The following is a 15541-nucleotide window of genomic DNA, read 5'->3' as shown; positions in this document are numbered from 1 at the left end:
TGTGAGGGAAGGAAACGAAAAAGGACGTTTGACTCTATTCATTTATTGGCAGAGTACGGTAGATGAACTGCACAAAACAAAAACATAAAAAGAAAAGTATTAAATTGCCCTTCTTTTGGGGTTCTCAATTGGGCTTTTTTTTAAAAAATATTGTAAATTAATTAATTCGTTATAATAATATGGCAAAGTTGAGAGATTTACAAAAAAATATTGTAATCCGGGACTCATTGTCCCGGATTCTGACATTTTTAAAAAAAAAATTAAAAAACTAAAAAAAAAAGGAAAAACAGTGGTCACGGATTCTAATAATCCGTGGCTCTCAACCCTTCAAATTGAGCACCTTCCACGAGATTTTTTTCATTCAGCGACTTCGCATCAATTTTTTTTTCCTTCGGTCTCGCTTTCATTCAGCTAGTTATTCCGATTTTCCCCCAAATATTGTGCTTCTAATTTCTATGTTGTGAAATTTAGCAATGTATCCCTTCTCTGCTTAAATTTTTGTGTATAAATATATAACATAATCTAATTAACTTAGCTCTAATTATTTATGATCTATGTGGAATAATACTTATTTATAACATGTAATTCCAATAATATAATTTATAATTATTGTAATAAAATTAAGTATAATTATTATTATTACTTAAAACTATTACGATGCGGTCATAAAGTTCTCGGTATCCAATAAGTACAATAATACATTTAATAATATAACTATTGTGATTACTTAAAATTACTATAATTAACTGACAATAATAAATATAATAAGCAAAAAAAATTCAAACACTTACGTACGCTAAATGCACTGAAGTCACCGAACGAAATTCTCGCAAAATCGGAATTCGCTGAACGAAAGCGAGATCGAAGGAAAAAAAATATGAGATGCGAAGCCGCTGAATGAAAAAATTCTCGTCGAAGGTGCTCAATTTAAAGGGTTGCGAGCCACGGATTATTTTCTAATAATCCGTGACAGTTTGCCACGCAGAATCCGTGGCAGACTGTCACGGATTCTTAGAATCTGTGACCACTGTTTTTCTTTTTTTTTTTAGTTTTTAAAAATTTTTTTAAAAAAAAATGTCAGAATCCGAGACAGTGAGTCCCGGATTACAATATTTTTGTAAATCTCCCCACTTTGCCACATTATTATAACGAATTAATTAATTTACAATATTTTTTTAAAAAAAAACCTTCTCAATTGTTGTATTCAGAATTTGAAAATGATATTTCTGCCTAAAAGCAAGCACTTTGAGTCTTTGACACGTGAATGCTGCTTGACCCTTTTCTTGTTAAATATAATATTTAATATGTATTTAATGTGCTTGACCCTTTCCTTGTTAAATGTAATATTTATTGAACTTTCTCAATATTTTACATTTATTATTGACTCCTACCAACATATAAATGAGACACAAGGGTAGCACAGTCGTTTATCGAGTCTTAAAAATGAGACTGAGAATCAAATATTAGACCAGCGGAATTAGATAGTACCAGCTCGAAGATTGGCTCGTACCCATATCAAATTTACTTTAGCTCAATTGAGTCTTAAGATAGTTAATGTTACTCAAAAGAAACGAGTATGTTTAAACTGAGTAAGCAGAGATTTACTCGAGTACAAGTCAAACATCGAAATTTGAGTTCGATCGAATTCGAGCTCAAGAGCAGAAAGGTTTTAATGGAGCTCGATCGAGTAACTAGGCTCGATTGAAGCCCTGATGGAGGCACGTGTGTTCATATATTCTGTTTAAAGTTTTTTTTTCGTGTAACTTTACACTCCACTATAATTTCATTATCATGCCCTTATTACCATTTTGATGATTACAGAAACATGAGTTATCAGATGAGCTTCATTTGCAGCAGATTTTCAAGTTAACCCATTATTATTATTATCTTTTCAACTTTTTAATGAATTGTGGGCGAAAATGCACACTTGACATATAGAACTTGAAGTCTTAGACGTCCTTTTCATAATATTAGCACAAATAACGATTCAATGAGTGAACTGAATCACTTATATTAGCTAGCTAATATACTTGAAATGGACTCCCAAACGCCGCAAAGAAAAATGCGTGCAGATGATCACAAATATCTAGTCTCATATGCATATACAGTAACCTCCATGAAATCAATCCGAAAATGGGAAATCAATCCGAAAATGGGGCCAATAGCTGAAGCTGTGATCGCTCAAATACACACATTTCGCCAATTAAAATTGAAGATTTAGTCTTTGTAGAATTTACATATAAAACTTCTGAATATCAAATATCAATCTTTAATGACCAACTTCTAAATCATTTTCCTCATATACGCTAATTAACGAAGAATAATAAAGAACTTTAGTATTACTAGAATAAAGTGTAGAGTTTCGATTAAATAACCACAAAAGTGCGCATATAGGTACATGATTATATATATTTAAAAATCACAGGATTTTACGCCCTTTTTTACAGTGTTTTTTTAACTACTTTCGAATATGACGAAGTAAAATGCATCTTTGCCACATGTTTTATATATGGATATTCATCAAACCAATAGTGAATTTGCATGATCCAAAGAAGTCCTTTAATTTCAATTAAAAAGAGGCTGATTACAATCCAGGTCAGAAAATACCTGCTTAAAGGGCCATTTCCCTCTGCAATTCAGCAAGTTCATCATCCTCATCTTCGACCTTCTTTGCTGGTTGCCTCCCAGCAGGAACTCGAATAGGAGCAGTCGTCGCAGGATACAGGAGCTGTTCCTCCAGCTCAGCTTCTTCAAGTTCTTCAAGCTCTGCCTCCAACTCATCCTGTGGAGGAATAAAGCGTAAGAGAATCCTTCCAAACAAGTAAAGTGAAGATGAAGCTGTCAGAAACCACAGCTCACTTCATCAAAATCAGCTGCTGCACCAAGTGGTGCTGATAATGCTTCCTGAATTTGTTTCATATTTTCAGTCTGCTCATTGATCTCATCCATTGTTTTGTCCACGTCATCTATATTACTGCAACGCCATGAAAACACAAATACAACGTGTATCAGATAAAGTTGGTGGCGCACCAAGCTAATTTGTTTAACCTTATATTAATCATGAAATCATGGTTAATGAAAGCGCAAAGCACACTACTAGAGGCCAGGCTCAAGACGCGAGTCAAGTGGCACATCTGACATCTGATAGAAGAGAGGTTATTGTGGGAAAAAAAAATTAAAATTTAAACGTAGAAAGAAATTGTTTCATGTGGGCTTCTAATACGTAATTTCAAGCCCTTCAACCATGATGGGCAAAATATTTGTTAGACTGAGTAAAGTAAATAAGAATGATTATTACATTAAATTAAAATGACAACAAATCTTTTCATTTGCGGTGTGCTTAAAACTCACCTTGAGTGTTAAAGTTGCATGTTTTACGCCGATGCAAACACGACTTGTTAAAGGGTTGCCCATGGTATATCTCTAGACTCTAGGCCACTAGCCTAGAATTGCTAAAAATGTGTATTCTGGTTCATTAGTTTGCTATAGATCGCGATACATATAAGAATAATGTGAAACGGTTCCAGGTTATTAATTCATATTGTAAGGTACTTATTTATTTTCTTTAATTTCATTTTCACGTGTGTCAGTGGTGGTTTTTATCTGCTCTAGAATTTCTCCCTGCTTTAGATTTCATTGTTACAATATATTAATCAACCAAATGGCTCAGTGGGGAGCAATGCAGCTTACGTGGCCTTCTGCATAGCTTTCATTGCAGCTGCTCCAGTTCTCAAAGCGTCAACCGTTTCTGTTGTGGCTTTTGCCCCCTCTAGCATTATCATCTGGAACCGAGGTGCACATACAATATAACAGGGACATTTGAGAAAAGCTACGTTACCATGAAAACTACATCAATATAAACTGACCTGGTCATGAATGCGCAATTGGAAATTTCCTAGCTGTTCAATTTGCTGTTCATAAAGCTTTTTCCTCTTTAAACATTGTATGGCCGCTAATAATTAAAATACAACAAGAATTTCATTTCACTGAATATACCGCAATTGAAATCTTAAGAAATCGAAAACGCAGAGATGACTTGAAATTTGTGCGGCACATTCAATAGTATAAAACTAAAACCGAATGCCAAATAATTTTCTCTCTATCTATGATTGATACCCCTGTAAGGTTCCGGGTCGTCATTAACCCGACTTATTACTTAGATGAACATGATCAAAGCCAATATGTTGGGTACTCTCCTTAGATACGGGCATGTTTCTTCACGGGCTCGTCATCATAGCCCGTGTTCTCAAGCAAATACCCGAGTACCTTACTACCCGAGCTACCTCGAGAATTACACCACACTCGAGTGTGATTAATACAGGTAGTCTAATCTGTCAGAACAACTAGGCATTGGAGTGTCCTAGAAGCCATCAGAAGCTATAGTATGGGCAACCGACTTGCCATACTTAGTAGATGACACTGGAATCGAGGTACCTACCCCATTTTCTACTATAAATAGCGGGTATACTTCTCATATAATGATTCTGAAATCTTTGAACTCTCAAGCATTACACATATTTTCTCTCAAATATTGCTTGTATTCACCTGAAAACATGTTGACTTTAGCATCGGAGTGGTCACGTCGGACACCCTTTCGACGCTCATTCACGAGTTCTTTTCATTGTTTGCAGGTGCTATCACATCTATTATTTTCACTCAAGATTCTCAAACACTATAAATTGTTGATTTGATCTGTTGGAGCTCCTTACTCGACTCACCCATTTCAGCGAGATCACATCAATGATAATTACTGAATAGAAAAGTTGCCGAATGACACCATGCCATGTCTAATGTAGACCTCGGTGGCTCTGTTGTAAATTAATTGCTGCGATGGTGAGTTAACACAGTTGTTGTGCTGACAAATTATCCTAAGCAATTTGGATTTTACCTAATATGGACATTACTTAATATGGACACGACGTATCGAGATATATGTTTGAGGCAAATTTGTGTCCTAGGAAGGATCGAATTCTACAAGTAAAAAACAGATTACTTGCACAGAATGTTTAATGTAAAAATATATTAATTAAATTTCCATGCAGGTTGTGGAATGTATTTGGAAGCAACTTTCCTAACTATTGGGAAAGTCTGTATCATCGTAAGACACCACTGAATCTTTTTCAAGATTGACTCAAATACCTGCAGTATGCTCGTTAAAATGATTCAGTTAAGGATTTATGTCGAAGCTTTTGCAGGGAAACAAATTAGAAGTTCATACTTCCATTACACAAGAGTTTCATGTAAACATTTCACTTTTACTCCTGATGTTTGGTCTTTAAAGAATAAATCTACACTATTCACAATCAATATGTTGAGTTCCAATATAAATGAGGGAATCTTTTAATTGCAATAATACCTTTGCACTTGCTCATTATTTAGTGGATTATTGAAATCTAGGTGTGACCCCGAGAGGTGAATGAACCTCATAAAATGTTAGAGCACAGTTAATTAACTACTATTGAACTTAAGAACACCAACTTCACAAGTATATCATACCCCTTTTATTTTTAGCTCTAGTAAAGTCCTTAGCCTTTTCGACTTCTGCGGCAGCCTTCTTCAAGAGAACTTTCTCTTTTTTCTCTAACATTTCAAGAGTCTGCACACCTCCAAAGGAAGAATAGGTAAATTATGCTGCTGGTATAGAACCCAATGGATTGCATTCTGAATCTTTAGATTTGAAAACGATCTTGATTTTTTTCACCATTTACAGAATAACTTATCTTCTCCCATATAATTTCATGACAAAAGTATTTTCCATATTAATAAATTATAAACGTGATGATGTTTCCTCACATGATACTAGAAGATTGTGATGCAGAAATAAACAATAAATACTTAGATTGCAGCATATATTCATTTACACAAAAGATTTAAACAAAATCGGATCAGAATTGCACCTCGTTTAACTTGTCTAAAGTAGCAAGAGCGTTCGTCTCTTGCTTAGGCTTTGCGAAGAGTCCCGAAAACATCGTTGCTTATCTTTTTCAAACCTATGATTAGCAACGGAAAATAAAAATAAAAAAAAAAAAAACAGAATTGAAATCCTAATTAAACCTGCAACAAATTCCGAAACTGCGTCAAATTTGATCCTTAGATCTGACCAACAAGAGGGAACTAAAAGTTCGTAAAAATTGACAGCTTCTACTGACAAAAAATAAATTAATTTATATCTGAACATATCATTCAAATCGTAAGTAAATATTAGTACTGACTTGTTGTGTAGACCGATGATTAGATTCAGCCTCGAATTTTGGAGGAGATTTTGCAGATTTAATATAATAACAAAGGTAGTTGGTTGGTAACAGAAAACGTGTTCGGGAAAGAAAGGAATTTTAAAAAAAAATTATTGGGATAATTTATCAATTTTATAGTCTTGTGCAGACCTATATATGTTTGGTTGAGTGGATTAAATAAAGATAGATTAATAGTCCAATATTTATCGTTAAAATTTTAAGTTGTTTTAATAATTATTTTGACCCGGTTTAAGATACAATTTTATGGATAACTATTTGATTAATAAAATTGGATCTTAAACCGGGCCAAAATGATTATTAAAACATCTTAAAATTTTAACGATATATATTGGACTATTAATCTATCCTTATTTAATCCACTCAACCAAACACTATTAGTTTTCAATTTTTTTTTTTTTTATCGATTTTACCCGATTCACTATCTCATTTTTCAACGGTCTCGACTTATAAAATTATTGATGCATGTACAGGTTTTATTTAATTAAAAAAAATGATATTGATTTTTAACGAGATGACTAAATATATAATTAGCTACAACATAAACATGACTGTTTTAAATTAAATATAAAGAATATATGAATGTAATTGGGAAGAGTTGAAAAAAAAAAAGTATGCCTGTATATACAAAAGTTTCATATTATAAGAATTACTGATGAAGACACGAGATAAAAGTTTCTCGGAATAATAAGACCTTATTTGCTTGATTTAAGATTTATCAAAATATATATAGATGTTTAAATTTTTGGAGAAAAATTGGTGGTTTGACGGATTGAAATGCTTATTATGGGCTAAAATTTGTTTGAATTTGAATAAATATATTTAAAAATCAATTGATTTAACTGAACACAAAATTAGATATTATTTAAAAAAAAATTAAAAAAGCCTAATGAAATTATCCAGTCACACGCATACAGTAAACTTAAAAAAAATATGTGGTCCAAATTATTATTAATTTATGAAACTAAATCTTAGATAAAATAAAAGTAAATTGTAAAGTCTCAAGGACATCTGGGATTTCTACCAGGTCCTCCATAGTAGAACTCAGGATCTTGCACATAATCACTGATATAATACGTATCGTAGCAATCATATTCATCTGTGTAACTGAATACCCATTGCGGAAACCTCAAAATCAGGTTGTTTTCGAGTACTCGCATTCTCTTTACGTACCCGGAATCACCGGATACGTAGTCCGCGAAGTGGCCGCTGCCCATGCCCGTGCCGGTGTGGGGATGTGTTCCCACTCTCGAGCTGTAGACTTCGCCGCCCCATTGTACGGTCTCGGCGTGGTGGCTGAGAGCACTGAAGAGTTTGGGCGGCCAGTATCCGATGTTGATTCGTTCTCCATATTGCACCCACCAGTTATTTGTGGCGGAATCCTCAAGCGTGAAACAAATAATAAAAGGAAATGGAGTGACTAGTCAGATTACATGCAAACCAAAAAACACAACCATAGTTTAGTTTATTATTTTTACAATAGTTTCGGAAATTATACATGCTTTGTGTAGATTTTGAAGCCTTATTATTAATGTGTGATACAAAATATCTTCGATCAAATATGAATGAACTCTAGTTCAAAAGAAACTTGAAGACATAGGAGTTCTTTTTTCTAGCTTTAATATGCGGCTCAAGCCGTGATGTTTGGTCCGAATCAGTTTGTTTTCATATAAACTTCCAAAATATACTTAGAGTCTATTTATCTGTAAAATAAAATATGAACCAGGTTGGATAAAAGATGTGCTATGGAGTGTGAAAAGCAGCACATTTGGACTAAAACGGTAAAACCTATATTATAATATGAGAAGCAAAAGAATTCTTTTAACCTTGTGGATGTAAATGGTTATTTGATATGGGAGGCCAGTAGGATTTGAAATAGGATAGATTGCGGCACCAAGCGCTATCTCATTGCTGATTTGAACAAATCCAGGACAAGTAAGATCGAAGCACCCTGTTTCCTTTGAAGCATCAGCCTGATATATATCAACAAAGCATATAGCATTATGTAGATACAAACATACATCAGCAAAAACGCTTAATGCATTCTTTTTTCATCGACTTACGGTCCAATACACAAATAGTCGAGTCTGCCTATCTCCGTAGACACTGGGATTCACAGCCCATCCTGATTCCATCGATTCATAATCATAGTAGGGGCCGCTTTTTAAAGCCACCTGAGAAGTGCTGTATTCATCATCTGATTCTACCGAAGGGTTCCAAACCTTGATGTCTCCTTTGGCTCCTAAATAAGCATACCCTTCTGTGTGCAAGATTGCCAGCTGCAAAAAGTGGAGAGATTGTGAAAACTAATGACAACTATTTAAGGGGCTGAAATACGTTACTGCTCTTCCTAGTTGTATGTAAGAATATAAGTTAATATATATGAAGGGTGGTGAACTTTCCTGTTCTACCCTTTGACCTATGAGAATGGATTCAAGGATGGTCTTACATACCGAGTGATTTATCTGTTGAAGATATAACATTTTACTTTCATTAGACTTCTCATCATAATGCAGAACAGTAGGCTTTTTCCTACCATAGCCATCGATTTTGTCTTTGTTTGGAACGTGGTTTCCTTGTGTTCTTCGAATGGGAATCGTTCCTTTTGGACAACTACCACTTCTCTGCCAGAGTTGAGTCGTGACAGTCCTGGAAGTGTCTACATTTCTTCCCACAGACATTTTCTTGCCTTTCGTCGAGGATGCTGCATCCGTCTTTATGGCGTTGCTGGGGTACAACTGAGAAGCAATGATTATGAGTTTTTTATTATCATGTTATTACCGTATTACAGGAGCTATTATATTTTTGAGAATATAAGTTTTAACTGGGGACAACTGATATAATGTGATAGTGTGATATAAAATATTGATGATTTGAGAGAGGGTACCTGGATTTTGTGATCCATCAAAGTAGGATGATCAAAAGCTGGCTGTTTGTAGATGTTTATGCAATCAATGATATCTCCATCCTCACTCTAACAAGACAGAGATGATAAGGTTTCAAATACAATTTACATTTTTTTGCTTCATATTTTAAAAACTTTACATTTTCTGCAGTGAAGGAAAGAAAACCATAGGGCTAATACTTTTACTAAAATCTGAAGTAGCCCTTCGAAGAATGTTAAAAAAAAGGGGGGGGGGGGGGACGGGGAAAAAAGCTATTTCTATATTTTCAAGATGTCAAAATAGTTGAATTGTATCATACACCAGATTTTAAAACAATCGAGCAAGTCCAACGAGCCCATGGGATTTGGAACGCGACACCTACTATGATTTTTTTTTCATGACGATAGACCAAACAAGAAGATAAAAATGAATGAATTATTTAGGTTTTAAAAAAAAAACAGAGAGGGAGAAGGGATTAGGCATACCTGAATGCTTGTAACTGCATGAAGTTTCTGAAGATTTGTTTTCCTAAATGATTCTTGTTTTGATAGAGAGACATTGACTACCATATCACTACTAACTATCGATAAAGAAATTTGCAAGAAATATATCACAACCATCCATCTGAATTCCATTGTAAAGTACTATATTTTTCTTGTTTTCAATTCAAGTTTGTTCAATGCTGTCCTCTAGTATATATGTGTTAATTAGTTGAAGAGTGTTATCTAAGCAATTTACATACAACTCAACTCAAGACAAAAGTCCCACAAATAATTGCTTGAATAACTGCAAACACATTTAAAGTCATTGTTCGCATGACTTACTTACCACGATCATCTAAAAGTAAATGGGAATTTGAATTACGGGAACAAAATATTTGTTGTTTTTGCTATTATTTATTATGAAATACCGAATGAGAAATTGCATGGAACTCTTCTCTCACTGCCTATAAATTGGCATCACAGGGGACTCAAGAATTTTGTTTATAATGGACTATTCAAGATACAATATACATTGATTAAACCCAACATATATAAAAATAGAAAGAAATAAAAATAGGAATACTTAGTTTAAAGTCGTGTTGAGCAGTGGCGTTTTATTCTTCATTGGAAATGTATAAATAGCAGAACGCATGTACAAAAATAAATACGGAGGATGTATTTTCTCATTTTTTTTTCGTTCCTGGATGAGGACTCATTGCTTAACAATCGATGTGACTTATCCTCTTTTCTCCATCCATCTGATACGCCTGGCATCAATTTGATCACGGAACAGTGGATTAAGGCAATGATAATTACGCTATTTGGAGTCGTGAAATGCTTGTTGCACTGCGAGCTAAGAACAAACTGGGGCTCATCGATGGCAGCAGTAAGAAGCCTGATTTTGGGGACGCTAATCTTCAAAGTTGGGAGAGATGTAATGCAGTGGTGTTAATTGTAGATTATGAATTGCGTATCAAAATAAATTTTTGTAGGAATTGTATATGCTACAACTATTGTTTATGTTTGGAATGATTTGAAGAAAGGTTTGATAAGATCAACGGACGTAAGATTTTGCTTTGCATGGAGAAATTGGGCGGTTATCACAAGGTAATAGAAGTATTTCGAGCTATTATTCAAAACTGAGGCAGCTTTGGATGAGTATGACTCACTTGTCACATTACATGCGTGTGCGTGTGATTCCGCTAAGAAGTATTTGGAGCTTGATCAACAGCAAAAGTTACTGCAATTTCTTATGAGGCCTTGAGGACAGTTATCTTCACATTAGGAGTCAAATTCTGATGACGAGTCCTTTACCTACTGTTTGTTAAGCTTTCTCTATCATCTCACAAAAAGAATCGCACAGGTCAATCATGACAACTTCACCTCAAGTCATGTATGGTTTGTCGTCGGTATTTTATTTTGCTCAAGTTTGCTCCGAGGATAAGCGTAAATAGTCAATGAAATGTGACTATTGCCATTGGCCTGGCCATACAAAAGCGAATTGTTTTAAGCTAATTGGATATCCTCCTGGCCATAGGATGCACAAAAATCAGAACAAAGGATCAAATTCTAAGCATCGAAATGACTGGAATAAGACCTTGAGACCATCAGCGAATGTTAATATGATGAATAATGCTGAATCCAGGACTGATAAAACAGAAATCAAGGCTGATGGAGCTAAAGGAGTGCTGTTTACACCATCGTAGTTTGAGGCTATTTTGAAGTTGCACTAGCTAAGGAGAGTTTTCTTGGCAATGATGATACTCATACAGCGAACATGGAAATATTGCTCTATCTTTAAAACCTCAGGCACATTTGCTCAAAAATATTGGGGATAGTGGGTACCTCAAAAACAGAATTCCTACTCCACATCTAGCACACAAGACACATTATGAAATGCTTTTCCATAAACCACTTTTGTATTCACATCTTTGTGTGTTTGATTGTCTTTGTTATGCCTCTGTTTTCCCTCACCCAGATACGTTTTCCCCTCGAGCAAGTTCCTGCCTTTTCCTTGGTTATTTGACTTATCAAAAGGGATATAAAGTGCAGGATCTTACTTCCCTTAAGATTTTTTCCCCGTAATGTTGTCTTTCATGAAACTATCTTTCCTTTTTTCCAAGCCTACACCTAGCAGTCATGCTTTTATTCACACTCCTTCGCCTTCCTTGGTTAATGATAGTGATATCCCATTGACCACACCTTCTTCACCTGAAGTTGATCTTATGACCTTGCCCCTGGTTGTTCCAGTGTTAATTCCCCTTGTTCTCAAGTGTGCATTCCCCTTCGTAATTCTACTAGGAGTTCTAGGCCTCCTATTTGGACCAAGTATTACATTTGTTCTTCTTTATCTGCCCCAGCATCCACATCTTATCCTTTTCACCAGTACATTTCTTATTCTAAATTTTCTCCTCAATATCAAGCTTTTGTTTCCTCTATTTCTTCCATTCGTGCTACCTTTGATGAGGCAATTACAGATCCTCGGTGGCAGGCAGTCATGGATCACGAGCTTGCTGCCATGGACAGTAACCACACTTGGGATGCCGTTGATTTACCCCTGAGAAAGAAACCAATTAGAAACAAGTGGGTGTACAAAGTTAAATATAGAGCTAATGGTAGCGTGGATCCTTTCAAGGCTCGGTTGGTTGCTAAGGGTTATACGCAACTTGCTGGTATCGATTATCATGATAATTTTTCTCTGATGGCTAAGATCGTTACAGTTAGATGTCTATTGAGCATCGCCGCAGCCTCTCGTTGGTCTTTACAATTTACATCAAATGGAAGTAACCAATGCTTTTATTCAGGGGGAGTTGGATGAGGAAATTTACATTGTTCTTCCTCGAGCATTGGCACTCATGGGGGGAAGGTATGTAGATTGCTCAAATCCTTACATGGTCTCAAGCAAGCTTCGAGAAAACGGAACCAAAAGTTTGCAAGTATTGTGATGCAGGCGGGTTTTACACAATCCAAACATGACCATTCATTGTTGTGAAGAAAACAGAGAAGAGTATTACGATCCTACTAGTTTATGTGGATGATATTGTGATTACGGGGAATGATGGTGCTTCGATTGCAGATCTTTAGAATCACTTGCATTCTGCTGTAAAGATCAAGGATTTGGGACCATTAAAGTTTTTTTTTGTCATTCAGATTGCTAGATATGAGGACGAGATTTACTTGAATCAACGAAAATATGTACTGTAACTCATTTCGGTAGCAGGTTTATCGGGATCGAAGCCTTTTAATACACCAATGGAACAGCATCTGAAGTTAACCACAACAGAATTTGATGACACTGTTAAAATGTTGGTTGATCCAGGACCATACAGGAGATTAATAGGTCGACTATTGTATCTTACTGTTACAAGGCCAGATGTAAGCTTTGCGGTTCAGACACAAAGTCAGTTCATGCAAGCACCAAAAGATTCACATATGGAGGTTTTTTTGAAAAAATTATTTCTATTCGATTATCATATGGTATATATAATCTGATGTTACTTTTTTTCTCTCGCATCTCTCTAGGGTTAAATGAGACGGGCATGCAATAAATATACGTTCAAGAAACTTTCTATGTATCTCAACTAGACGTGTTTTAAACATAAAAGTAAGTAAAATAGAAATTTATAGTTCCATAAGGCCATTATTGGATTTGCATTGATGCTTAATTTCTAGAAAATAGTTTTTAAATTTTTTTTTACACAATGTGAATATGTGATTGGTGTTGGATTTATTTTGGATGAGATATTTTTCTCATGGATATAACGTCATTTTAGCATATTTAATAATTTGCCAAGTTTTTTTAAAAGAAGAAAATAATTTTAGTGCTTTGGGGGAGTGAACTTAAATGAAACGCAATGATTAAGTTGGAAAACGTAAAATTGGGGGAAAACAGTATTTGGAGTAATAACTTCTCGAAACATTTCCTAAAATATGGTATAAAAAAATTGCAAATCTCATCCATTCAGTTACTATTTATATTATTTATATGTTAAACAACTGGATATTCCACTATGTTAGCCAGACTCACATGTTCTCTAGCACTCCATTGCCTATTAATGTCACATGGCTGCCACTGTTGAACGTCACCGTATGGAGTAACCTTTCTCGTGGTTGGATTATTAGGTTAATGTAAATCCATTTGGTAAAACGGTTATCTGTAAGTTCATTAATGAATACCAAGAGACCTTATCAGTTGGCATGAGAGACAAATTTTTTGTGATAAACTAATAATACATATAGGTCCCTTTGGTATGTGTGATGGGATAAGTAAATGATTAATAATTAAAGTGATTAAAAAATGAGAGATATAGATTAATAGTTTGGTGGGATATATAACATAGTGTTTGGAATAAATAAATTTCATGTCGATGTCACATGCTCCTTAAACATTCACTGATGTTTTTCCTTTTCTATTTCTATATTTTGGCTTATCCAAATTTGGTACTTGGACACCAATGTACGTACCATCAAGTGCACCCAAGCAACCCTACATTTTCTAACAAGTAACAAAGTCGAGCAAACGTATCTCTTGACATTCTTAAGTTAACTATGCATTGTACGTCTCCAAATTCAACAATTCTGCGTGAATGAGAAATTTGTGCTTGTATTTGCTCACCCATGTTATACATGATTGTCCTTCTACGAATTCTTCGATTACCTCGTTTTACAATATCATTATACACAAGCATAAGCATAGTTAAAAATATCATGCAGTCTGTAATGAATTCATCCAGCGCATAACAAAGGGAAACTTCATTTTCTGAGGTGTCCATGACAATGTCGTTGACTGTATGAAATTTTTTTAAAAAAAATTGGTCATAGTTTATATCCTTATTCAAATAAAAAAATTGTAAAAGCATATTAGAGGAGGTGATGCCTGCTTGAATAGGGTAACACGAATACAAAAGAATCAAATATATACCAGTGGTTCACATGTACCAAAAAACTTGAAATTTAGTACGTTGGAGTTATATTTTTTTAATCTTACAGAGCAGCTGGTTAAATTGATAGCTATTAGAGTGTCGTATGGAACAAACCGGGAGAAAAAATTTCTATGGAGAGGTACGTATCTAATTATACCTTAATAATTTTCTCTGATAATACATATTGATTCGGAAAGTTCAGGTTGAGTTGGATTGAGAACCCCAGATGTTAAATCTCAACTAAAAATCATACATCATTAATAGAGGCAAGTTTTTGTTTTTTCATATTATTGTTTTTTTGTTATCTCAATCTAGGTAATTAAGAGGGGAGGGAGGGACCAAAAATCCAAAGTTCTGGAAGACCTAAACAAAACTCTCTACACGATCCAACCCATAAGACATAATATTTTTAACAGCTTGTTCCATAGGCCAAAGAACGGTAAAAGTATATAATTAGTAGTACATTATCAGCACTTCTTTGGGATCTAAACTTACAGAGAGGGACAAATGGTGCATTCTCTCCAATATATGCCGCTAAAATTCAACATGGAAACAAATTTATAGGATCAGGTACGCCAGAGTAGAAAAAGCATATAATTTAAAACGAGATTTGTAATATGCAATACAGGAAGTGACGTCGCACAAATCAAGTCTACCGAACAAAGATAACTCATCTTGAAGACAGCACTATATCTGAACCCACACTATTGTCAATGGTTTCCACTACCTAGTTTGCTACGAGGTAGCGACCCCTTAGACCTTCTCTGCATTTTGTTGCAATGCAACAACCACAAGTGTCACTCGCATAATTGGGTATTTATCATAACCACAAACAATTAATAATAATTTTCTATTTTGAAAAATAATAATCCCCAAAAATAGTAAGAGAGCCAAAACCCAGTGAATGAGGTGAGTACGAGGACTGAAAACTAATCAATCGGAAATGCTGCAAGAAACCATCAGGTCTCTTGTATGTTTTAACCTCGATACCATTGATATCA

The 15541-nt window shown here is 34.8% G+C and overlaps 3 protein-coding genes across 6 annotated transcripts; 1 reads left to right on the top strand and 2 right to left on the bottom strand.

Annotated features, from left to right (window-relative positions):
- Nucleotides 1-1858: 1858 nt before the first annotated feature.
- On the bottom strand, nt 1859-6334 carry LOC140831958 (vacuolar protein sorting-associated protein 32 homolog 1-like). Of its 4 annotated transcripts, none has more exons than XM_073195689.1 (7): nt 5898-6159; nt 5497-5596; nt 3867-3952; nt 3691-3782; nt 2860-2974; nt 2608-2782; nt 1859-2171 (listed from the first exon to the last, which is right to left on the bottom strand). In XM_073195689.1, the coding sequence occupies exons 1-6, from the start codon at nt 5967-5969 to the stop codon at nt 2612-2614; spliced, it is 636 nt and encodes a 211-aa protein (XP_073051790.1). In that variant the 5' UTR covers nt 5970-6159; the 3' UTR covers nt 1859-2171; nt 2608-2611. The 4 variants fall into 4 exon arrangements, with proteins under 4 accessions (XP_073051790.1, XP_073051789.1, XP_073051791.1 ...); XM_073195688.1 differs by lacking the exon at nt 1859-2171 and adding an exon at nt 6213-6334 and having other exon boundaries at nt 2472-2782; nt 5898-5990; XM_073195690.1 differs by lacking the exon at nt 1859-2171 and adding an exon at nt 6226-6327 and having other exon boundaries at nt 2472-2782; nt 5898-5990.
- Nucleotides 6335-7206: 872 nt separating this feature from the next.
- LOC140831532 (protein neprosin-like) lies at nt 7207-9803 on the bottom strand. Its single transcript, XM_073195280.1, has 6 exons — nt 9622-9803; nt 9139-9225; nt 8705-8989; nt 8315-8530; nt 8078-8224; nt 7207-7633 (listed from the first exon to the last, which is right to left on the bottom strand). Exons 1-6 carry the CDS (start codon nt 9769-9771, stop codon nt 7253-7255), a joined length of 1266 nt encoding a protein of 421 aa, XP_073051381.1. The 5' UTR covers nt 9772-9803; the 3' UTR covers nt 7207-7252.
- A 1272-nt stretch (nt 9804-11075) lies between these two features.
- LOC140831841 (uncharacterized) lies at nt 11076-12702 on the top strand. The gene is made up of 6 exons (XM_073195567.1): nt 11076-11308; nt 11391-11664; nt 11742-11906; nt 12005-12337; nt 12423-12554; nt 12613-12702. The coding sequence occupies exons 1-6, from the start codon at nt 11076-11078 to the stop codon at nt 12700-12702; spliced, it is 1227 nt and encodes a 408-aa protein (XP_073051668.1).
- Nucleotides 12703-15541: the final 2839 nt, after the last annotated feature.

This window comes from Primulina eburnea, chromosome 5 (genome assembly GCF_022965805.1).
Source record: "Primulina eburnea isolate SZY01 chromosome 5, ASM2296580v1, whole genome shotgun sequence".
Lineage (NCBI taxonomy): Eukaryota > Viridiplantae > Streptophyta > Magnoliopsida > Lamiales > Gesneriaceae > Primulina > Primulina eburnea.
Note: the sequence above shows the minus strand (reverse complement) of the source record. Positions and strands in the feature narration are given on the sequence as shown.

Excerpts from the sequence above, each read along its gene's own strand:
- LOC140831532 (XM_073195280.1), bottom strand. The coding sequence starts at position 9,771 with ATGGAATTCAGATGGATGGTTGTGATATATTTCTTGCAAATTTCTTTA. Across the intron at positions 9,226-9,621 it reads ATGCAGTTACAAGCATTCAG|AGTGAGGATGGAGATATCAT; the intron begins GTATGCCTAATC and ends CTGTCTTGTTAG. Across the intron at positions 8,225-8,314 it reads GACTATTTGTGTATTGGACC|GCTGATGCTTCAAAGGAAAC; the intron begins GTAAGTCGATGA and ends GATATATATCAG.
- LOC140831841 (XM_073195567.1), top strand. The coding sequence starts at position 11,076 with ATGAAATGTGACTATTGCCATTGGCCTGGCCATACAAAAGCGAATTGT. Across the intron at positions 11,309-11,390 it reads GATGGAGCTAAAGGAGTGCT|CGAACATGGAAATATTGCTC; the intron begins GTTTACACCATC and ends ATACTCATACAG. Across the intron at positions 11,907-12,004 it reads TCAAGTGTGCATTCCCCTTC|TACATTTCTTATTCTAAATT; the intron begins GTAATTCTACTA and ends CCTTTTCACCAG.
- LOC140831958 (XM_073195688.1), bottom strand. The coding sequence starts at position 5,969 with ATGTTTTCGGGACTCTTCGCAAAGCCTAAGCAAGAGACGAACGCTCTT. Across the intron at positions 3,953-5,496 it reads TAGAGCTAAAAATAAAAGGG|CGGCCATACAATGTTTAAAG; the intron begins GTATGATATACT and ends TTTAATTATTAG. Across the intron at positions 2,975-3,690 it reads AAAGCTATGCAGAAGGCCAC|TAATATAGATGACGTGGACA; the intron begins GTAAGCTGCATT and ends ATGGCGTTGCAG.